The sequence below is a fragment of the Entelurus aequoreus genome, linkage group LG06 (genome assembly GCF_033978785.1).
Source record: "Entelurus aequoreus isolate RoL-2023_Sb linkage group LG06, RoL_Eaeq_v1.1, whole genome shotgun sequence".
NCBI classification, from domain to species: domain Eukaryota; kingdom Metazoa; phylum Chordata; class Actinopteri; order Syngnathiformes; family Syngnathidae; genus Entelurus; species Entelurus aequoreus.
The window spans coordinates 69,292,799-69,317,798 of NC_084736.1; the positions used below are offsets into that span (position 1 = coordinate 69,292,799).

General features: G+C 38.3%; 1 protein-coding gene across 2 annotated transcripts in view; it reads left to right on the forward strand.

The window, feature by feature from the left end:
- The window catches only part of osbp2b (oxysterol binding protein 2b), a 92,018-nt gene that overhangs the window by 58,653 nt on the left and 8,365 nt on the right, over positions 1 to 25,000 (forward strand). For both annotated transcript variants that reach the window (XM_062051338.1, XM_062051339.1), the window contains exons 3-13: positions 1,759 to 2,009; positions 6,050 to 6,248; positions 9,363 to 9,465; positions 9,570 to 9,636; positions 12,312 to 12,464; positions 12,966 to 13,211; positions 14,221 to 14,341; positions 20,323 to 20,426; positions 21,090 to 21,185; positions 21,525 to 21,709; positions 21,834 to 22,054. In XM_062051338.1, the coding sequence (XP_061907322.1) occupies positions 1,759 to 2,009; positions 6,050 to 6,248; positions 9,363 to 9,465; positions 9,570 to 9,636; positions 12,312 to 12,464; positions 12,966 to 13,211; positions 14,221 to 14,341; positions 20,323 to 20,426; positions 21,090 to 21,185; positions 21,525 to 21,709; positions 21,834 to 22,054 (1,746 nt within the window). The remainder of the gene's footprint in view (positions 1 to 1,758; positions 2,010 to 6,049; positions 6,249 to 9,362; positions 9,466 to 9,569; positions 9,637 to 12,311; positions 12,465 to 12,965; positions 13,212 to 14,220; positions 14,342 to 20,322; positions 20,427 to 21,089; positions 21,186 to 21,524; positions 21,710 to 21,833; positions 22,055 to 25,000) is intronic.

A 25,000-nucleotide genomic window follows, 5' to 3' on the forward strand; every position in this document is an offset into this window, starting at 1 on the left:
GCAACAATTTCATTGGCTGAGTAGTTTCTCGTGTGATGGCTCAATTCACATGCCATAAATCAGTGGATTTCCTGATATGATTAACTAGTACTGATATAGCCAGTCTATAACCAGTATAGTGAAGTCTATAAAAGATGCGTTCGTCTGAACCCTGACCACGGTCCACGAGTTAGTGACCCCACAGTTGATGCTTGCTGTGTGCTATGTCTTTGAAAAGTTTTTCCACTGCTGGTTCACACATGAATTTAGAGGCTTCAGTTCAGCAATTTGCGAGCACGTTCTGAACTTTGGTTACCTCTTAGTGGAAATGGAAGCTCAGGAATGGAGGCATGGTGATATACCCCCCCTCCCATTCTTCTCTCTCATGCCTTTGCTGCTTCTCAAATCTCCTTCTTGACATTCACCCTTCACTTTTCTCTTGACCCCAATTTAAGCATCAACTGCTTTTAAAGGTAGTTGTTACACATTGCACATTTTTGATATTGTCCGTTTAAATGTGGTGACTTCTCAATGTCAATTGCTCACCACCAACTGCAATTGTTGGTGTTGTTGCCAGTTCGACCGTGGACATCAAATGTGTCAGAATTTGTCCAAGAGGTGAGTCATGGAAAACATTTCATTCATACATTGGCCCTATAATTGACAATACACACAGAGCAGTGTTTTGTGTGACACGAGTGAGCAAAGGCCTGACAAACGTCTGTTTTGAGTACGCTTGGACCTCCGCGGACTACGGTCCATGAATGTTCCGCCCGAGTATGTTTGGGACTTTATATAATTAGGGAGTATATAATTAGGGGAGTTTATTGAATAAACTCCTCTGAAAAGCAGGGAAACCTGCGAAACAGGCTTGTAGGGATGAAATAGCCTCTGTTTTTTTTCCTGACCTAACGAATATATATATATATTAGGGCTGCAACTAACGATTAATATGATCATCGATTAATTTGTCGATTATTACTTCGATTAATAGATTAATAATCGGATAAAAGAGACAAACTGCATTTCTATCCTTTCCAGTATTTTATTGAAAAAAAACAGCATACTGGCACCATACTTATTTTGATTATTGTTTCTCAGCTGTTTGTACATGTTGCAGTTAATAAATAAAGGTTTATAAAAATAAAATACATTTTTTTTAAACAAAACAAAAAAAATAAATTGCCTCTGCGCATGCGCATGGCATTGATCCAACGAATCGATGACTAAATTAATCGCCAACTATTTTTATAATCGATTTAATCGATGAGTTGTTGCAGCCCTAATATATATATATATATATATATGTATATATATATATATATATATATATATATATATATATATACATATATATATATATATATCTATGTATATATATACTCACACACAGTATACTCTTCATATTGTAACTTTGGACTTTCACCTTATTTGTGTGTGTGCGTGTGCGTGTGTGTGTGTGTGCATGCTTGCAATGAGGATGCAGATGTGAGTAATGCTTCTCGGCTGATTTTCTTTTTAACCTCAAGTAACCTCTCTTTTGCCACATCACTGGCAACACGAGCTGCTGCTGCAAAGTCCTGTTGGTATGAACACAAGCTATGTGTTTCCTATTGCCCCTGACATAGTATATAATGTTAGAGGAGGCTGATTGTCTACATAAAAACATTTATTGTATTATATCACTAGGAAATGGTAATTTAGGAAGACAATGAGGTTGAGCAAATATATAGCAATACAGCACATGGTTTTAAACAAATAACCCTTCTTGTCTTTCAGATGAATCGGAAGACGAGGTGCCGGCATCTAAGTCCAACCGCAACGAGATTCAGGGAACTTTAAAGATTCTTGTGAGCAAGCTCGATGACCTCAGCACTTGTAACGACCTGATTGCCAAGCACGGGGCAGCCTTGCAACGCTCCCTCAGCGAACTTGAGGGCCTAAAAGTCCCTGTGGAGGGAGGGGAGAAGATCAAGGCAGTCAACGAGAGAGCCACCCTTTTTCGCATCACTTCCAATGCTATGATCAATGTGAGTAGCCCCATGTTAACAACACACTTTGTACCTTTCTGAACTATATTTTTGGTTAAAAATTCCCAATTAAAACTGCGCTGGAGATGGTTGTTTTGTATTATACAGCGATACCTCAACTTACAAGTAGCTTTACTTACAAGGTACTCGAAATATGAAGTGTTTCGCGGCTTTTTGATGTTCAAATTGTAAGCATAGTTTAAGTTACGAGCCACCAATTGGCGTAGTTAATGACACAGTGAACCCCGTAAGAGCCTCCCTAAAACATCTTGTCTAATTTGCTAGCATTAACTTATGGCTAGAGGTTGAAATAACTTTGTTTTCCAACCATCGAAAACCAAACCCTAAGCAGAAATACAGCTTACACAGCGTCCTTCAACCGGAAAGTGCTCCCAGTGTCCGGTGGTACTTAAATGTATTATTTATTATTCATTACTAAGTTTAAGTTTTTTATTGTGTACTACTTTAGTTTCATTGTGTACTACTTTAGTTTCATTGTGTACTACTTTAGTTTCTGTATGTTTAGTTTCTGCACTGCAACCACATAATTTAATTGTAATTCTGGGATAAATAAAAGTCTATCCAGCCTATTCTAAAAGCGTAAAGTCTTCTCGACCACTGCCTGATGGCCTTGGTAGTGTTCCACTATCCATCTACCCTGTTATATTAATATACTACTGCACTGTAGTAGTTTGTATTACTATTGTATTGTTTAAAAAAAACAACTTATTTTCTATAAGTTAGTTTCTTCTTTTTAAAATTCATGTTCAATTTTCTAAATTGTGCTGTTGTGGATGGTTTGAATTGATTTCCATTCATTTCAATGGGCAGGGCTGCTAGAAGATACGAGAATTCCGAGTTACGAGCCTGGTCGTAAAATGCAACATGTTCGTAGGTTGAGGTACCACTGTACTGTTTTCATTTGTAAAATAAGGAGTAATACTAATTGCTTAATTAAAATAACAGAAACTTACTATTGGATCTAAGTTGCACCTCTTTTGTTATCTGCACCTCTGTTTGCAGAAAGTTGTTGTAGTTTAGCTTAATAGGAAAGTTGAGGTGTTGAAGTAGTGACACTAAATTTGATCATGGGTGTGTGTGAGGGTGGGGAATAGCCCTTTTCCCTCTTTTAAATCCCAGTACCCCCTGACTGGTAAAGGTCAGAGCTTTCTGGGTTACAGTAACACAGACTTGACACGAAGCAGACGACTGCACAAGGTTTGTTGATCATCTTATGTCTTTATAGCTTTGTTTATTCTGTGATCAAATCTGGTTATTGTCTGTCTATATTTAGGTCCAATATCATGTTCACTGACAGGGCTTAAGTTTAGACTGCAAGTTTATTTGAAAGCAGTTCATAACAACTACAGTGTCAGAAATTATTTTAAGATGGGAGTTTGCATGCAAAGCTGTTGCTCAAAAAGATAAGCTTTTTTTTCATAGCATCGTCCCTTTTTTTTAAAACTAACCAGTAAGGGAAATGTCAGCTTATTGGGCAAGTCACAGGACAATCCCTACTGGATGGTCAAAGCTATTGAAATGCCATTAGGTTTGCCAAGAATGTGCTTCTGACAAGAGGGCAGTGCATGCTTAAACTCCCTGTGGTCATGTTACTCTTGTAAATGGTTGTCTTTAAGTAGGGCGGGTGCCTCTTAGATAACAGTATTTAGCTGCCGGTTTAGACTTCCAAGTGCTTCTTCCAATGGAGTTAGAATAAAGTGATCCATGTGGTCCGACTGTGGCTGTAGTTGATTACATTGTTGTCCACTTAGGTGTGAGGTAACTTCTGACATTCGCAAAACGTCCACGTGTGTGTATGTACACGTGTACGCTTAATGACTGATGGGAACAGATACCATTTTAGTCTGCTAATGTATGTCAGAAGACTCGTATCGTGTCCTGCTTTTCGCCTTTAGCAACACAGTCCTCCACCACCGGAAGTCACATGCAGTCTGTGTTCGGACTGGGGACTCAGCACTAAAAATGTGGAACTGTCGTACCTTTTTAAGTGGGTGTTGGTTTCATAGACGTATGTGAGGAAGTGTACTCTGCCAAATGCATCGCTAACATTTCAATTGAAACACTAACATCTGCCCTTCAGACGCCTCATGTTTGACCACTGAAGGTAAGTTCAAGTCCTGGGTGTCATATCGTTTTGTTTTTTGAGCAAAATAGTTTTGGTTATTTGGTTTTACCAGTTATTGACCGTTATTTGACAGTTATGCCCTAAATTATGCATACATTGGTTAGTTAATGACATCAATTGGAATTTTATGAATTAGTTGTTTTGTTATTGGATAACGGATATTCCGAACAAGATTTTATGCTGCCGATTCTTATACCTTTTTATAAATAGTTGATTTATATAGGCTAGTAAGGTAAAGTTTTGTACCTGACAAGTTTCGGCTATCTTGCTTCTGCAGCCTTCCTCAGAGGTGTCACGTGATGTTAGTGTGACGTCATCTGTGACGTGTTATATGTGTATTTATAAATACACATTAGTAGGCTAAATGAACCTCTTTAACGATTCTTATACCGGTCATACAAAAAATTATTAACAAGTCAATTGCATGAGAGAGCAACAACACCAATGTTGCATGTTTTTGACAGGCAGGTATTTGCTTTTGTATAGTCCGATCATCTATAGGGGAGGCTCTACAAATCCGCAAATAGAAGCATTTACAGTATAATGTGTTTGAGTAATCAACCAAATTAAGAGCTGATTCCTTGTACTTGATGGGAACAACCTCCCTGTGTAAAAGAATGTTGAAAAGTTCCTCAAAAATACAGAAATGCTGGAGGTCCTTCGTCCAGCTGCCCCTCCTGTGATGGTTTATTGACCATCACGTGACATTTTCTTATTGCATGTCGGCAGCTCTGAGGATTTTTGGTTCGTTTACCTTTGTGCTTACTGTGTGACAGGAACATCAGACATACGATGCACTGCCAACAAATGCTGACAAGTTCTTTCTGTGTGATCTGAAGTAACCTCTTTAACTCAGCAGTCAGGGCACAGGAGAATTGATGATGTTCCCTTTTGACTCAAATGTCCTCTGTCAAACAATCAGCTTGAAAGTGTAGGTACATACTCCCAGATACATCCACAAATACAATACATACATACACTTACGGTATATACATCCACACGCACATTCACTGTACAAACATACAATACACAAACTGTACATATACAGCCATATACAGTACATACACTCATGCATATAATCACGTTTCATCAAACATATATCAACGTACTTCCCCTAGGGAAAACTGGGTTAAACACAGCACACTGACAAAGCTTAACATATTGTGACAATAACAATCTACAAGGTTAATACAGTTCGCTTCTCTTTCTTCCCCTCCATTTATCTGCTTTCTTTTGTAATTCAAGTTATCATTACATAAATGTATTCTTGCATTTGAAACAATTGTATTGTTGATAATAGATGTAATTATTATTATTCATTGTCAATAGTGCTATTTCTATTGGTATTTTTTTTCTGCTCCATTTGTACTGCAATAATGTTCATTGTCATTTCTGTGTTAATATTTACTTCAATAATTGCTCCTTTGCTATCAAGTTTTGTATCATATTTGTACATTGTATTTGCCGATGTTGTTGTGTTGTTGTTGTCTCTCTGTCTTATCCTCCTCTTGTCCCCGCAATTTCCCCCTCTGTCTTCCTTTTTTTGTTCTTTCTATCCCCTCCTGCGGCAAACATTATAAATATATTTTATAAAGTCCAATACAAATAAGGCAACAAGAGAAGTATCACACACGTTTGTAAAGTAAATCTGTACAGCAAATAGGGGCATCTACATCCACAATAGGATTGGCCTGAGTGGCTGTACAGAACAAAACAAAACAAAAAGCTTGAAAGTGTAGCTCATCGTTCACTATGCTCTCTTTGTTTACACTCTGCTCCAAGGAACATGAACAGGATCAGTCTTTTACTAGACTGCAATACATATCCAAGACAATGTCATATTTTAGTGCAAGTGATGGCAAATAACAGTGTTCTTGTGCCTGCCACTCCCCAGGCCTGTCGAAATTTCTTAGAGCTGGCTGAAAGTCATAGTAAGAAGTGGCAGCGGGCGCTGCAATATGAGCGAGAGCAGCGCACCCACCTGGAGGAGACTATTGAGCAGCTAGCCAAGCAGCACAACAGTCTGGAGCGAGCGTGGAGAGAGGCACCTGCACTTGCATCCAGCACAACACGGGCCCCTACCAACAAAAAAGGTAGGCCTAGGTGACCCGCTTGTTTCTCCGTTTGTACTCCTTCAGAAGAAGACATCCCGTGTGCCAAATGCCCTGCAAACATATTAAACTACGGCTCTGACACATCAAAAGGATCAAGTGATTTTAGCACTACCTCAGTAGTGATGTCATGTTTGGTTAGGACAACTCTGTACAGGTACAGTTTGTCATATCCACATTTGTTTGAATCCGTCTTATCTCCAGGTGTTCACAAACTACTCTTAAATCTACTTTTAAAAAAATTGTAGATACAACTATACATAATACACACTGTAAATACATACATTGGTATCAGTCTTAAGAAGCAGAAAGTTACAGGCTTGAAAAAATTGTTATGTTCTCCTAAGATAAAAGCTAAATAAGTCCATCATGTGGCGTCTCTCTGCTGTCTATTTAGGATGTTGTAATAATATTACAACTGACTACTACAATTACGCCATTGAGTTCATGTGGGGCTGGACACATTTAATTACATCATCCAATTTCGATTAACATCACAATTTCTATGTTGTTTTTAAGCTGCCAGTTTTAAGGACGCTGTACTAAAAACTAGAGATTAGTTGAACCTGTTATGAACATACTGAGTAAATACCAAAGCAAAATAAGTAATATGACAGACAACAGTAAAACAAAACAAATACGGCTGTCAAATGATACATTTTGAAAATCAGATTAATCACACTTATGAATTTGGTTTAATCTTGATTAATCACACAATACATAAATACATAATTTATATTACCTTAAAAAAGACACAAATGCAATTTTATTGTCAGAATGTCACCCTGGAAAAAAAAATGTATGTTTTATTTGAATGCACGCAATTGATTTGCTCCAAACTTGGTAACAGTTTTATGTATAGTCTCATTGGGGGTTATTTTGGAGTGAATTTTGCCAGTAAGGACACCAGTCATTGACCTGCAGTAATCACTGACCGTATAGCTGTCACAACTTGGTTCATGGCGTGGTTTGTTCTCCCAGAAGGCAAAGGAAAATTGGCGCGGGCAAGGCGTGAATTTGAATACATGTTTTAATTTTAACAAATAAAAAAAAGGAATACACAAAAGGCGCTCACAGTGGAGGTAAAAAACTTGACTAGGAAAACAAAAGGCGCGCACAAAGGCGGAAATACAAAACTTAGTAATAAACACAAAACATACACAAATGCAGAAACTATGAACAATTAAACAAAAACACTAACTGTGGCATAAATGAACAAAACTTACTTGGCAAAGAACTGTGACATGACATGAAGCAGAGTGCTGAAATAGTGTGAGGACGCCAGGACGAACAACAGTAACAGACAGATTTAAATAGTGACCTGATCAGTGAAAACAGGTGCGTGACTCGAAACGTGAAACAGGTGCGTGACAAGACAGGTGAAAACTAATGGGTGACCATGGAAACCAAACCAAACAAGGAAGTGCAACCAGGAACTAAAAAGAGTCCAAAAAACAAACACATGGCCAAAACTAAAATATGAACAGACATGACGCATGACCAAAACAAAAACATGAACAGACATGACAATAGCATTAGCAACCCCCGCCGCTCTTTAGGTTACCATCTATGTTTACTCATTGTTAATGCGATAATTTTTTGTGACGAATCACATGAGTGAAATTGTTCTTCTTGACAGCGCTAAAAAGAATATAAAATATAACAATGAACTATTTTACAGTGCTGATTGTTTGTGCAGTGATGTAACACTCAAACAAATTGCCCCGTCGGGGATAATTAAGATGTTTTAAAATGTAAACATTACCATTTTCAAATGTTACATACATCATTGCTCCTTGCAAATCTGCATCATCTTTAGTAACAATAAAATTATTTAGCCGCACTGCTAATAGCAGCGAAACGTCTAATATTCTATGTCTGCTGTGCAGCTTGCATTTGCACACATTGGGGACAAGCGGTAGAAAATGGATAGATGGATTGCCTTAATTTTCCCCATATCACGCCGACACACAACCGACGTTGAGTTAGTTTTTTTCCCCTCAACAATACAATCATTTTAGGAGAATAACTCAATGTCATAGCTGACATTTATTTCGCTGTCCTCACCTGCGTTTGTAATTATGCACAGGCCTAGTTTTATCATGCAAGCTTTTTTCACGGTCATTCTGTCATTCTGGAAGTTGATCGGGAAAAGGTTGACTGTGATCGGCTGTTTTTACAGACATTTCCACCATGTATGATCGAGTTACAGTTGATCACTGTAATCGACATGAAATTTATCTCGGTCATATAACCGCACAGCCCTAGTTCATAGTATATTGTAATTGTGGCACATATTTGTGAGACACAGAAGGCATACCGATCAGGTGGCCCATACCTTTACTGTTACATTTGTGGCTTAATGGATAATGGCAATTATCAAACGCATTTCACATCCTCAGATATGTTGTTGTTGGGCACAGCCTTGTTTAATGATTCCATGTATGTTTAATGCTATTGCCAGAACTCCCAGAGTGGCATGCGCCATCCAGCCTTTTTATCCAGTGGGAACATTAGCAATTCAAATGATTATTTATTAATTGATGGCCATGATTATATGATTGGATACGACTTACTGGTGATGGGTAAATGACGCCTCAGTGAGTGTGCTGACTGTATTGATGCTGCACTGATACAGTGTTGGTGTTTCTTATTGTGCCATCTGCTGTATTAAAAAGTCACTATATTTGACTTGCAAATAAAATTAATACTTAAAAAATATAATAGTTTTTTCTTTAAACGAATAGCTGTGCAGAAAGGAAAATATAACTTACCACTTTTAGATGAGTAATTGCGACGAAAACCGATGTCAAAAGCAGCACGCCCCTGATAATCACAGTTTGCCGCTTGACAGTTAAATAGCACAGCAACTGTGTCGTCCACATGTTTTTGTTTTTTCTTTAAGTGACACACACGGAGGTATTGAAGAGCACAGTATCAGTCCTTATGTTTCATAATGCATCAATGCTTCTGTATTGTAAAACCCATCACGACTGCTCACTCTTGAAGGCAAACGGGTAACCATGTGTTATTCCAGTTAGTTGTGTTTGGACTTCCTGGATTTTAATATGCACTGTATGTACCGCCGGACAACAGGGAGTGAGAGGCCGCTTAAGGATGATGCAAGTGATGAAGATGAGGAATACTTTGACGCCATGGAGGATTCCCCTGCATTTATCACAGTGACCACACAGCGCAGGTCACGCTCACTCATTTCTCAACATACTTAGTAATGGATCTAACACATGTAATTCACCAAGTTTGCAGCTTCTGACTGTTAAATATCTTGTCATCCTACTGCAGGCAATCTCAGAGCAGTTTAAGCGGAGCAAGCGGAGGGAATGCCTATGACTGGAACCAGCATGACCATGTAAACTCACATCTTGCCCAAAAGTTTTAACTAATTAGCTCTGACATTTATTGTTACTATAAGTGTCTCGATACAACTTTTTTTTTAATTTCTAATACAATACTGATATTGAAACCTTGATTATTGGCTGATACCAATATTAACATGATATAAACCATAGTTACAGGTTTATTTTGTAGTGTGGAAAGTTAGGTTAGGTTAGGTTAGGTTAAAGATTAAAGTACCAATGATTGTCTCACACACACTAGATGTGGCGAAATTTGTCCTCTGCATTTGTCCCATCCCCTTGGGGAGCAGTGGGCAGCAGCGGTGCCGCGCCCGGGAATCATTTTGGTGATTTAACCCCCAACTCCAACCCTTTGTTGCTGAGTGCCAAGCAGGGAGGTTATGGGTCCCATTTTTATAGTCTTTAGGTTACTTTATTAATACCCGAAGGTAAACTTGTTTTGAAGCCAGCAAGATCAGGACATCCATTGAAACATACAGAGAAAGTAACATCTTAGATATGCAATACAAAGACCTACCACATAAGAAGCATCACAAACATTGCCAAGATCACAAAATAGTACATGTACTCTAAGTTCCCCATAAAAAGGATAAAACATATAAAATCCCAATCAGATAATTTATAAATATAAATAAACTTTATTAAGTGAAATTAGTCAGACCGAAAACAATGGTCGGAACTAAAAAAAATATAAACTATTATTAGCTGTGAATTGACTTATGCTATCTTTATATTGATGTGGAGTGGTAATTGTTTTTGGTGACACCACAATCATTAACTAAGTTAAAGTCCTGACTAGGGATGAATACCGTGTATCCGTATTTTTTTGGTATCAGTTCCTATATGGGTCGGTCCAGGAGGACTGTTAAGATTCTGGGTAAATGATAAAGCTTGCGGTATTTTTTTTTATCTAGCTGACCGCCATACTGTAGATATGACACGCTGTCACATTCGCATCAGGTGCCGCTGCTACGCATAAAAAAGACACCGAAAAACACCACACAAGAGTTTATAACACAATATTTTGTCCTCAAAAGTCTGCCAAAGTCACGCACTCTAATAAGAGTTAGTGTGTTTAGGAATAGGCAGCGCATTAATTTCAAAAACGCATCACAATGTTTGCTTTTTTTCATTTTTTTTCATCACCGATTATTACTTACTGCAGACTTCATGAGAGCCAACAAACATAATAAACCATCACCTACTGTACAAGGCCTGCTGTCATTTGGATGCCGACTGCTGGGATGTTCAGATGTTCCCATTTAGGTGAAAAATTATTTGTAATCCTTGTGGAAAAAAACACAAATCATTAATACTTGGTTAATATTCAAGTCACGAAGTGTAAATGTTGTTGGCGCTTTTTGAATAGTTATTTTTTAAATGTTATAGCCGGAATAGTGGACTTCCCATTGGCTCCCATTTCATTTATGTTTATCTAATATTTAGAATGCATTAAAAAAAATCCATCCGTCGTCATGTCTTTCATAATGATTGTGATCAATAGGCAAAATTCCCAAAAAAGTGTAGTTCCCCTTTTAAAAAGCAGGTGTTGATAAAAGACTTCCCTGCTGTGAGATGTTACATGGTGTTCTAATAATAATGCTAATAAAAATGCATTTTTCATATATTTATTTCCACCAAATCACATATAGTACCGATAAGAGTACCCATGAATACCGGTATCAACAAGGAATATCAATATGCGTATCGTCATTGATAAAATCCTAACGATATCATCCCTAGTCATGGCGCATTAAGTTAAATGATGGGGACACGTTTGTTACTGATTACTTTCTAATATGCTTCTACCTTTGGTCGGTACTAAGTTAAATGATGGGGACACGTTTGTTACTGGATACTTTCTAATATGCTTCTACCTTGGAGACTTTGTATGTTTAAGTAATATGCAACTATAATTATAGTACTTGTTTGTATTGACAAATGTGCTGTTTTAGACTGCAATATTGTTCAATGAAGGACGCGTTTTAAATATGTCTTGCTTGTGTGCTTAGCTGTTGTGTAGTTACTACATCTTAGTAGACTATAGTCTACCATGTTTACCTTTTGTAATGACTTGACTAAAACACAAGAAAAGACCAACCGTGTGTTCTTATTGGAGGACATTTGGATGTTTACTGGGTGTCTCGCTTTGCACGAGTTACCATGCTGCAGGACTGCCTGTATCGGCGCTTATATCGGATATTATAGCTGCAAGCCGATAGCATCCGATAAATATTGTTTTTGTTGCTATTGGATATCAATATTGAACTGGGACACCCCCACTTGTAACTACTAACATGAACTCTTTGTTGCTGGAATATGATGGTATTTATGAATAGAACATATGAACATGGCTCCTTTTTTACATCTTGCTACTTGACATGATTCACTCTATGCTGACACATTGAGGCTTTTTGTGTTCGCCACAGTCTTATTGTCACCCCTGTGGAATTTAAGATAACCATTTGCATCTTTTTATTTCTTAAATAGCTGTTGCAACATTTGCTCCTCTCACACCTTCCTTGCTGCTTGTTAGCTGTCTTCTGTTTCCTTTCATATCCGATTAAAATTGCTAATTCATTAACTTGACGTTTTTTTCATGCTGTGAAAGTTTGTATCTATGCATGTCAAACATGGATATACACATTTCTTTCATGTCCTTCCTCAGATGTCCCCAAGCTGTAACGATGTGTCAGGGAAGGAGCTGCAGCCGCGCCGACAGCGGCGGACTCGTGTCCCTGACAAGCCTAATTACTCCCTCAATTTGTGGAGTATCATGAAGAACTGCATTGGAAAGGAGCTTTCCAAAATCCCCATGCCTGTAAGTGAACACGGCTTATTATTAGAGGTGGGAGAAATAATAGATTTTTAGATGCATTGCAATTCGATAATCATTTATTTATTGTAAATAAAGTAATGCAGACAGTTCTAAAATTTGTCGGACTGCAGCAAGCCACCTCACCGAGAGATCCGGCCAGCTCCTTTTATTATAGGCCACTTATGTTCCGTCTTTGCACACATTTCCATGAATTTAATGAATGTGATGGGAATTTTTTTTTTAAATGCTATGTTTTTAAAAGTTGCAAGTGATAAACGCTTATTTAGTGAAACGAGAAAAAAAAGTAAAACTGAATTGATATACATCAATTAAAGATACATCAATAATTGATTTTTAATCGAATCGTAGCTCCTGAATCGTAATCGTAATCGAATCGTGAGGTGGCCAAAGATTCCCACCTCTACTTATTATGATTTCTGTTTCAAAAATGTATATTTAGGAACTGTACGTTCACGCTCTTGCCTTCCCTCTTCCCTCCTGCAGGTGAACTTCAATGAGCCTCTGTCGATGCTGCAACGTCTCACAGAAGACTTGGAGTATCACGAGCTTTTGGATAAGGCGGCACGCTGTGAATCCTCGCTGGAGCAGATGTGTCTGGTTGCTGCCTTTTCCGTCTCTTCCTACTCCACTACTGTCCACCGGACAGCCAAACCGTTCAACCCACTACTGGGTGAGACCTACGAGCTTGATCGCCTCGAAGAGTTTGGCTACCACTCACTGTGTGAGCAGGTGAGAGCACTGCTCTACACATACAGTCACACTCTGTTTACACAACTTTGGCATTTTTTTAAATAACAGGCAGTGTGATTAGATGCAAAGAGACACTTCCTTTCTTGGCGTGGCTACTACAGCAAACATAGACATCAATAATATTGCCTTCCAACTCCCCTTCATTGTGTATAGGTCGGCTCGTCCGATACAAGTGATAATGAAATAAATCCACAATTTAAGTATGAGTAATCTGGAGTCCGCTATTGTTGTCCGTGCTTAAGCAATTGACTCCAACTATAATGCACTTTTTGTCTTTTCCCTTCTCTGCGATTTCAAATCTTCACACTCTAGAGCCTGTTTCTATTTTGTTTCATTTTCTGGTACTGAAATGTCATTCAGCCAAAACTATTGTTCTTGTTGTGTAAACAGGGCCTTACTTTACATGTACACTACCGTTCAAATGTTTGGGGTCAACCAAACAATTTTGTGGAATAGCCTTCATTTCTAAGAACAAGAATAGACTGTCGAGTTTCAGATGAAAGTTCTCTTTTTCTGGCCATTTTGAGCGTTTAATTGACCCCACAAATGTGATGCTCCAGAAACTCAATCTGCTCAAAGGAAGGTCAGTTTTGTAACTTCTGTAACGAGCTAAACTGTTTTCAGATGTGTGAACATGATTGCAAAAGGGTTTTCTAATCATCAATTAGCCTTCTGAGCCAATGAGCAAACACATTGTACCATTAGAACACTGGAGTGATAGTTGCTGGAAATGGGCCTCTATACACCTATGTAGATATTGCACCAAAAACCAGACATTTGCAGCTAGAATAGTCATTTACCACATTAGCAATGTATAGAGTGTATTTCTTTAAAGTTAAGACTAGTTTAAAGTTATCTTCATTGAAAAGTACAGTGCTTTTCCTTCAAAAACAAGGACATTTCAATGTGACCCCAAACTTTTGAACGGTAGTGTATATTTACTAATTGTTCATATGGCATTAAAGTCTCAATCCTTCTCTCTGATAAGGTGAGCCATCACCCCCCTGCAGCAGCACATCATGTGATTTCCCAACGAGGCTGGACCTTATGGCAGGAAATTACGATTGCCAGCAAGTTTCGTGGCAAATACCTCTCCATAATGCCATTAGGTGAGACATTCAGTGTTTCTCAAACATTCAGTTATCTGTAGGCAGCCACCACAAATAGAGTTGGTGCTACAAACACGTTATAATGCACCTGCTCTGCCAGAGAATAAGGAGACTGAGCAGAAGGGACCAGTGTTGCCAACTTTTATAACTCTCATGGAAAGAATAGTGGGCAAAGATGGAAATCTGACAATAACCATATTTTCCGGGCTATAGAGATGCACCCACCAAATTTTAGAAGAGATAAATATGCTTACATATATTAGCCGCCCCAGCCTATAAATCGCAGATATATACCGGTACAAAATATTGTAAATGTTTATTTACATACCCTGTTTCCAAACAATGCTTGTTACACGGCAGTAAAACATCTGATCAAACAAAACAGAAATCAGCTAGACCAGGTGTGTCAAACGTACGGCTCACAGGCCGTATCAGGCCTACGAAAAGGTTTAATCTGGACTGCGGCATGCAAGATCAGTTTGCTAATCATAAAAATGAGCTGCAATTTTTTTATGAAAGAAACTGCTGTTCTAAATGTGTCCACTGGATTTCACAAAAGCAATTCAAGTATAACCAACGTCACATATAACAGTGTTTTAATATGACTTGTTAGCTGACTTTAAGCGCCCTCTGGATTGGCTGCTGCTACTCCAATCAGTGTAGGTGCAAGCAATCAGATGCGCCTGGCAGCAGAAAGCGGCAGTATCGACGCACAATATCTTCTTTCATTGTAAATTATCCACTCGACGGATAAAATAACAAAACGGTAAGATGCCAAGATTTAAGTCAATATGACATCATCTTTTTAGTTAGAGTTCCACGCAGCGCTTGCAATTGGTTAAATGCACGATGCGCACCCTGAACTCCATTGTAAAAATGCGTTTCTACATTTGTAAGGTTTGTTCTATTTTATGCTTAAATCTACCATGTTCACAATGATTAAGTTTGTAGTTAAGTTACCTTGATTTCGGCTACGGTGTCATTTTGCTGATTGTTATGGTGCCATCTGCTTGTTATATTATATTTGTATTATTTGAATAATGATAAATTAATGTGTTGTGGCATTTACGGATTTCACCAATGCGGCGGTTTGAGGAAACACTCAATTGCTTTTCCAAACGTTTTTAATGGTGAATTGCCCAACATGAGAATGCTAAACAGGAATTACTTAAAGTTTAATGGGTTTGTAAATACACTGAGACAAAGTCTAAGTTCATGGTGTTTCTGAAAAGGCAAGAATTCTTTCCTCAGAATTTTCAACTGACTTGAAGTGTTTTGCCAAGCGGATTATTTGATATTTGTGATTGGCCAAAGTAAGACAAAGAAAACAATCTGAAGTTGTCTTTATTTTTTAAGTTTTAATGCCATGATTTTTCCACCTTACCGCGTGGAAATAGATTTTCCTCCATGCGGCCCGTGAGCTAAAATAGGTTTGACACCCCTGAGCTAGACCGACTCAGTAATTCCACAGTGACATTTTGGTAAATTTACGAAACTAAAACACTTCAAAATAATGCAATTGTGAATTAAAAATACTAACACAGACACTTGTAAACGTGTTAGCGTATTTGCTAAGGCTACTGACGCTAGCTTGATTACATTACGATAGCACGTACAATATCCATGAAAACATTCCTACAGACATCACACTTGTGACGGTTTAGTCAGTATGAATTGTTTTAGTTGTAAAACTTACAAAGGCTTGGAGTGATGAATGAAGAATCCTTTCGAGCAGAAACACTATAGACCAGGGGTGTCAAACTCATTTTAGCTCAGGGGCCACATGGAGGAAAATCTATTCCCAAGAGGGCCGGACTGGTAAAATCATGCCATGTTAACCTAAAAATTAAAAGGCAACTTCAGATTGTTTTCTTTTTGTTAAAAATGGAACAAGCACAATCAGTAATTTGATTGATTGAGTTTAGTATATTTCGAACATGAACACACTTACAATATATTACATCACACATCATTTCATATCATTTCTCTTTACATCATGTCCAAAAAGTAGTAGGAAGAAGCAAAGCTTATTTAATCCTACCCCTTTCCCACTTCAGAACATTTACAAATACATATGCTCATTTACTGTCTTCTTTTTGTAAAACAATTACATCAGTGAATGATTAATACAGTAGTTCTTGCAATAGATAATTAAGTCAGTCATGATTAACATATTGAGATGAAGAATATCCCGTTTTCAATAAGGTTGAAGGTATTTCTCACAATTCTTCTTCCTTGTACTTTGTAAGCATTTTTAATTTGAACAGCCTCTTAAACTGGATCATATGAGTACATTGTTTAATTTATTTGCTTAAACCATTCCATAATTTAATTCCACATACTGATGTGCTAAAGGTCTTAAGTGTTGTACGTGCATACAACTGTGTTAAGTTATTTTTTCCTCTAAAGTTATATTTCTCCTCTTTAGCTGAGAAGAATTGTTGTACATTCTTGGGTAGCAGGTTATAGTTTGCTTTGTGCTTAATTTTAGCTGTTTGCAAATTTACCAATTTGTTGAATTTTAATATTTTTTATTCAATAAATAAAGGGTTTGTATGCTCTCTATATCCAACATTATGTATTATTCTAACTGATATTTTTTGTAACACGGTTAGAAAATAAAGTGCACATTAGTAATTATTTCCCCATATTTCTACATAATAAATCAGATATAGTAACACTAGCGAGCAGTAGAGAATATGGAGTGATTTTTGGTCCGTAGCATATTTTGCTTTGTTCATTATTGTTTGTTATTATACTGTTTTATATTTTTATTTTTTATCCTGTAAAGCGTCTTTGAGTGCTCTGAAAAGCGCTATAATAAATAAAATGTATTATTATTATTATTATTATTATTACTATTATTATTGAAATATTTCGTGCCACCTTGTGTTGCATATTTTTTATATGAGATTTCCAGTTCATTTTATTAACTATTATTAAGCCCAAAAATCTGCTTTGTTTTACCCTTTCAATGTCGACTCTGTCTATTTGTATTTGTGTATGACTTTCTTTTCTACTGTTACCAATTAGCATTATTTTAGTTTTATTGGGATTCAAGAATAGTCTGTTTTTTGTCAAACCATATTTTTTATTTGTTCATTTCTTGTTATTATTTGTATTAGCTTCTGTGGGTTCTCTCCTAATTTTTTTTAAATTGAAATATCATGATTAATTGTGTCAAATGCTTTTGTTAGATACTGCGGCTGCACATTCTTTACCATCTATTGCATTGGTAATTTCCTCTGTTATTTTGATTAATGCTATCGGTGTTGAGATATTTGCTCGGAATCCATATTGGTTCTCCACGAGCGTTCCACTTTTATTGATAAATTTGTCCAATCTATTATTGAATAGTTTTTCCATGATTTTGGAAAACTGGCAGTAGGGAAACAGGTCTGTAGTTGGTAAACTGGTGTTTGTCTCCAGTCTTATAAATTGGTACAACTTCAGTCTTATAGATTGGTCCAACTTTTCAGTTGTATACAATATAGTAGTAGTAATAGTAGACAAAGCGCAATATACTTTAGGTTCAGGAAGTACATTTTCACACTGCAGCACCTACAGTGAGCGAACTCGTCCAAAAGATAGCACCATAGTACCAACAATAACTGTTGGAGTTGAAAACTATTTGTTGACTCAAAACAAACTATAATATTTTTTTTTTTTTACACTTTATTGTGGCGTTAAATAGTACTGTATTCTCTCTTCATGTGTCATTATTCATACTTTCTGAATAAATGATGTGATAATAGGTGGACATGAGTCTGGCAGAGTTTTAAAATACTCCCGTTGATGTTCATTTTTAATCTATCAGAAGACAGAATGAATAATGATATCAAAATCAAATTACAGGATGTTAATAATGTTATTTCCTCATTTTCCTCAACTGATGTACTAACATCATGTGGTTTATTCTGTACATACGTAGCATCATCTACAACAAAACTTTGAATTTGGACTTATTTCATTAATCACACATGAAGTTGAAAGGGGATACATATTATTTCAGCATATTTATGTGCGCCCAGATAATGTGTCCCTAGTCCTCTATCTTAGCAGGGCACATAACTCTGCCCCCTGTGTAGTCATGCACGCTCTAGCGGCAGGGGATACAAATAATTGCTATTGTGACATCAAGTGGACATATTTACAACAGTATTTTCTTTCATTCAAAAATGGCAGCTTATTTTTAATACTTAGCAAACTCATCTCGTGGGCCGGATAAAACCTTTATGTACGTTTGACACCCCTGCTATAGACAAATAGTAGACAAAGCGCGATATACTTCGGCTTCAGGGGACGAAACAGGAAGTACATTTCGAACTGCAGCACCTGCAGTGAGTGAACTCGTCCAAAAGATGGCGCCATAGCACAAACAATAAAACACTTTTCCAATGTTTCTGTCGGAGTTGAAAACTAGTTGTTTAATACAGAACTTTAATGTCGTTAGCAAAGAAAAATCCATAAATTAGCTGCACCGTTTTATAAGCCGCAGGGTCCAAAGGGTTGGAAAAAAGTAGCGGCTGATAGTCCGAACAATTCAGTTCTGCAAAGTTTCCCAATTGATCATTTAAGTCCAATGAAGGTATGAACGCAGTCTATGGGGTTTGCATGGCTCTTCTCTTTGTCCCGGCAAGTGTTCTGCATCTGAAAACACCATAATTTCTGGGCTATAGAGCGCACCTAAATATAAGCTGCACCTACTTAATTTTTTGACAAATTTTATGTTGTACACATATTGGCTTATAGTCCAGAAATTACAGTGAATACAAAGTGTTCATAGTGAAATATGTTATCAATCAGACAGGCTGAGTTCATATAAGAGGTGGTTGAGAATGGGATGTCTCTTTTAGCTAATGTCATCCAACTTTGGCCATGAATGGTCGTTCTCGTTTTGGTGGCGGTTCCTGGTTTCGCAGACTGGAACGCCCCCCTTCCTAACATCCGCCCACAGTTTCAAAATAAGATTTTAAGTCTGTACAGGTTGTGTAAAAATAACCAAGTAAGCCATCTAAAGAATGTTAGTTCAAGTAAGGAAATTAAGTGTAGGGCGAGGGAAAAGGAAAAGGCCATAGTTATAAAAAGACAAAGTGTGGTGTTTTATGTATTATACTGGCTTACTTTTACTTTGAAGGCCGGAATGCGGCCACAGGTTGTGGCTGCGAGAAACTGGTTGTGTTAAACAAATAAAGACTTGCATTGTAGAACAAGCCTGTCTGTATGAACCCACATACAGTACGGAAGGGATTCATATGGCCCCATTCCTGGGTGAATCTCATGTGAGAGAAAGGTGGGGGTGTTAATCATTTTGCAATGCAGTCTGCTGAAAATAAGGGGAAGTGCCACTCTACACAGCAACTGACGCTGTGTTCAATGTTGGAATTGCCACAAAACACATTTCAAAATATTCAACACTCTATACTGTTTTAAACTTTTTATTCGACCCCTTTTACCGTATTGCATTTGCACTATCTTGTTTAGCACATTCATTGTTTATGTTCTTTGTTTGTTTTTTGTTTTGCTTAGTTTTTTGTTTTTTGTTTGCTCCATGCTTTTTTAACCTGTAAAGCACTTTGGTTCAATCTAAAAAGTTGTTGAAAATGTGCTATATAAATAAAGTTCACTTGACTTGACTTGACTGTCGTCTGGCAGCCTAAGAGGATAGGGCAACCACCCAATTCGTCACGTTTCATGTGTTAGGTAAACCGTGACTTATGGGGCCATATGAATCCCCTTCGTACTGTACATACAAAAGAAGAAATAAACAATGGCCAGTTTACTGACATAATCGCTCATCAAGTATTTTCTCCAGACAACATTGTAACAACTGCACCCTTCTACCTTGATCAACCATGTTAGCAGATAATGGATGCAGATTTTAGACCAAATAATTGCATTTTCAGATCTGCAGTTATAACTAGCACTATCAAAATATAGACTATATATCATAATTTTAATTTGTTATTTTACATCCCCAGGTTCCATTCACCTGAAGTTCCACTCAAGTGGCAACCACTATGTGTGGAGAAAAGTCACGTCCACTGTGCACAACATCATTGTGGGCAAGCTGTGGATTGACCAGGTCTGTTTACAAGCACTACTAATCAATAGCTAGTCCTTGCAGTTTTATTACCTTCAAAGTAGCCTTTGGGTGTTTAAGATGATATGGTAGTGATGTGTTGTGAAGAAACATGAAAAAGAAGCGTCAAGGTCTATGGGGATTTACCCGCAGGTTTTATCTCAAATCATGCACTCATTTAAAAGCCTCGTCTTTCTGCGAGACAGCCAATTATACACGCTGTGGAGCTACACTTCAGTGCCTGTATTTTCCCAGTGTTTTCTGTTGATGCAGCTGATATATATATATGGAGTGTGCTGTCAAAGAACATTCAGACAACACAGTGTGGAACTAAAAATACATGGAGTCATTTGCAAAATTGCAGTATGACACAATAGGTATTGGAAGTCAAACAAACTTGAGCAATGGCCTTGTTTGGCTTTTCAGCCATATTATTTCTGTGATGTAAATGATGACCTGTTTAGTACGTATTTCATTAATATCTATGTAAAAGCACCTTCTAGTGAGAAAAATAAGAAAATGTACAAAAATCACACATTTTCAATGTTGTATTTAGACCCTGGAAAAAGTAAGGCAGCGCCATGTACAGTACAATGTTTATATAATACATGCTGGGGGATTTACTAACAATGATTATTGTGTATGAACATGTGTGTGTGTGTGCAGTCAGGGGACATTGAGATTGTGAATCACAAGACCAAAGAGACCTGCACACTCAAATTCTCCCCCTACAGTTATTTCTCCAGGGATGTTCCTCGGAAGGTAAATCCTTATTCTTTCTTCTTGCGGAGATTGTTCTGCAAGCATAGTGTAGCGACCAAAGTCCTGAATTTGTGCAATGCTGCCACCTGCTGGAGAATAATGCCAAATTCATTACAAGTTATCCACTGACCAAATCACTAGACAGACCTACCGTATGTTAATTGCAGTGGAAATTATTGTTATATTTCTAAAGGCAATACATGTGATACAGCTTTTGCATTGAAATTACTAGATTGTGCACTTAAACAGTTTGGTCCGTGTTACAGGGGGGGGGGGGGGGAATGGGATTTCATATTATAATTATGCAGTGACTTGTGAGGTGATCTCCCATTTTTCCAGGTCACAGGTGTGGTGACTGATAGTGGTGACAAGGCTCATTACATTCTGTCGGGTACGTGGGATGAGAAAATTGAGAGTGCCAAGATCATTCAGAGCAGCCGAGGTGGCAGCGGATCAGAGGGCAAGCAGAAAACCATCTATCAGACCTTGTCCCCCAAACTACTATGGAAGAAGTATCCTCTACCGTAAGAGCGTGTCTCATGAGCTTCATTAGACAGCATGCACACTCAATTGGGGCTTATATATCATGGAAAGGTGGAATTTATTTGCTCGGTCATAGTCAAGCTGCTGTTCTTATTTGTATCCCAGGGAGAATGCGGAGAACATGTACCACTTCTCAGCGCTGGCACTGACTCTGAACGAGCCGGACGATGCAGTGGGTCTGACCGACAGCCGTCTGAGACCAGACCAGAGGCTAATGGAAGAGGGACGGTGGGATGAAGCAAACTCTGAAAAACAAAGATTAGAAGAGAAACAAAGAGCTGTGAGAAGAAAGAGAGAAGCGGATGCCTCAGATGCTCTGGATGAAGGTATGACAGCATAAACCGTTAGGGTACACCTATAATAGATGTGAAGAGCTGATTGGTCTGGTGAGAGGTGTTACTGCTGTCATGATCAGGTTTGACATAAACATGTCTTAAAAGAGAAAGATATTAGTTAGCCAGTTAAAGGCCTACTGAAACCCACTACTACCGACCACGCAGTCTGATAGTTTATATATCAATGATGAAATCTTAACATTGCAACACATGCCAATACGGCCAGGTTAACTTATAAAGTGCAATTTTAAATTTCCCGGCAAACTTCCGGCTGAAAACGTTTCGATATGATGACGTTTGCGCGTGACGTCAACGGTTGAAGCGGAAGTATTCGGAGCCCATTGAATCCAATACAAAAAGCTCTGTTTTCACCTCAAAATTCCACAGTATTCTGGACATCTGTGTTGGTGAATCTTTTGCAATTTGTTTAATGAACAATGGAGACTGCAAAGAAGAAAGTTGTAGGTGGGATCGGTGTATTAGCGGCGGACTACAGCAACACAACCAGGAGGACTTTGAGGATAGCAGACGCGCTAGCCGAACGACCTCACCTTGATTTCCTCCGTCTCCGGGCCGCCAACCGCATCGGTGATCGGGTGAAGTCCTTCGTCGTACCGTCGATCGCTGGAACGCAGGTGAGCACGGGTCGTGATGAGCAGATGAGAGCTGGCGTAGGTGCAGAGCTAATGTTTTTAGCATAGCTCTGTCGAGGTTCCGTAGCTAAGTTAGCTTCAATGGCGTCGTTAGCAACAGCATTGCTAGGCTTCGCCAAGCTGGAAAGCATTAACCATGTAGTTACATGTCCAGAGTTTGGTAGTATTGTTGATCTTCTGTCTATCCTTCCAGTCAGGGACTTATTTGTTTTGTTTCTATATGCAGTAAAGCCAGATGCTATCACGTTAGCTCAGTAGCTAAAGTGCTTCACCGATGTATTGTCGTGGAGATAAAAGTCACTGTGAATGTCCATTTCGCGTTCTCGACTCTCATTTTCAAGAGGATATAGTATCCGAGGTGGTTTAAAATACAAATCCGTGATCCACAATAGAAAAAGGAGAGAGTGTGGAATCCAATGAGCCCTTGTACCTAAGTTACGGTCAGAGCGAAAAAAGATACGTTCTGCACTGCACGCTAGTCCTTCACTTTCACGTTCCTCATCCACAAATCTTTCATCCTCGCTCAAATGAATGGGGTAATCGTCGCTTTCTCGGTCCGAATCTCTCTCGCTGCTGGTGTAAACAATGTGCAGATGTGAGCAGCCCTTCCTCCGGTGTCGTCACGCTACTTCCGGTAGGGGCAAGGCTTTTTTTTATCAGAGACCAAAAGTTGCGAACTTTATCGTCGTTGTTCTATACTAAATCCTTTCAGCAAAAATATGGCAATATCGTGAAATGATCAAGTATGACACATAGAATGGATCTGCTTTCCCCGTTTAAATAAAAAAATGTCATTTCAGTAGGCCTTTAACATCCCCAAATAAGCACAAACGGTTGGTCTATGGGGCGGTGTGGCTCGGTTGATAGAGAGGATATGCCAGCAACTTGAGGATTTCAGGTTCGATCCCTGCTTCCGCCATCCTAGTCACCGCCGTTGTGTCCTTGGGCAAGACACTTTACCCACCTGCTCAACAGTGCCACCCACACTGGTTTAAATCTAACTTAGATAATGGGTTTCACTATGTAAAGCGCTCTGAGTCACTAGAGAAAAAAGCGCTATATAAATATAATTCACTTCACTTCACTTTTCTTGTATTTTAGTGAAGTCATTTACAAAAGGTAAACATGCTAGGCTATAGACTACTTGGAGCTAGCAGCTAGACACCAGCTAAACACTCAACAGCACACACTAAGTGTGTAATAAGTGTCTTTATTTGAACAATATTGTAGTCTAAAACATGTGTCAATACAAACAAGTATCAAATAATATTTTGAGTTGAACACTACTTACAGACACAAAGTCTCCAAGACAGAAGTGTATTAGAAAGTATCCAGAAACAAACATGTCTGCATCATTCAACTTACCTCGTCATCACCTTAACTTAACCGTAAATTATTGTGGCCACTAGGCCTTTCTACTGTTTTTCATACCTAAGTAATTCATTTGATCAAGCCTTTTCTAACATTTCACACGGATTAAGTATGTATGATTTGTGCTGATATCAAATGGGATCAATATTGGTATCGGACAATTCTCAAGGCTCCAATATCGGTATCATATGGGAAGTGAAAAGTAATTAATAAATTAAATTGTGAGCACGTCTAACTTTTAAATTATGTAGACCTTTTTCTGCTTACCTGTTTGATGCATGGACAGTACTGTGCAAAAGCCACCATTAGATATGTTGTTTTAGCAAAACTTTTATGAATACATAAAACTGCAAACTGCACCAAGGCTGAGCATAAACACTTGTGGAGGGTGTTTGGTTGTCCGCCTGCTAGCTTGTTAGCAACCGCCTTCCTGGTTCATGTAGGACAATGGTTCTCATGATCTCACATGACAGTTGGGACTTTATCGGTTTCCTTTTGTTCTGTATTATTTCTTGTCCAGTGCTCTTATTTTTGTTTCCACTTCCTGTTTCCCTCCTCCGCTTTTCTAGTCAAAGCCCTGGCTCCCTCACATGTCCCTGGTTGCCAATAAGGCTGCTTCTTAGAGGACAGGGCTGGATCATTTTGTTTTGTACTAAACTTGCTGCATAGCTTTTCCTATGTTTCCTGTGCCTGGTTGCTTTTTTTGTACAATTCCCCTTTACACTACCTTTGGGTCTTCCCTCATGAAAGTGTATCCGTACGCCGTTTCCCGTCTCTGCATCCTGGGGTCCAAGCCAACACAAAACGTAACAGAAGCATCCTAATTGGTAACTAGGTACATGTGTGTCGTGATTGCCAATCAGGGACAGGTGAGAGAGCAGCGCTCAGACTAGAGAAGTGGTGGAGGAAAACG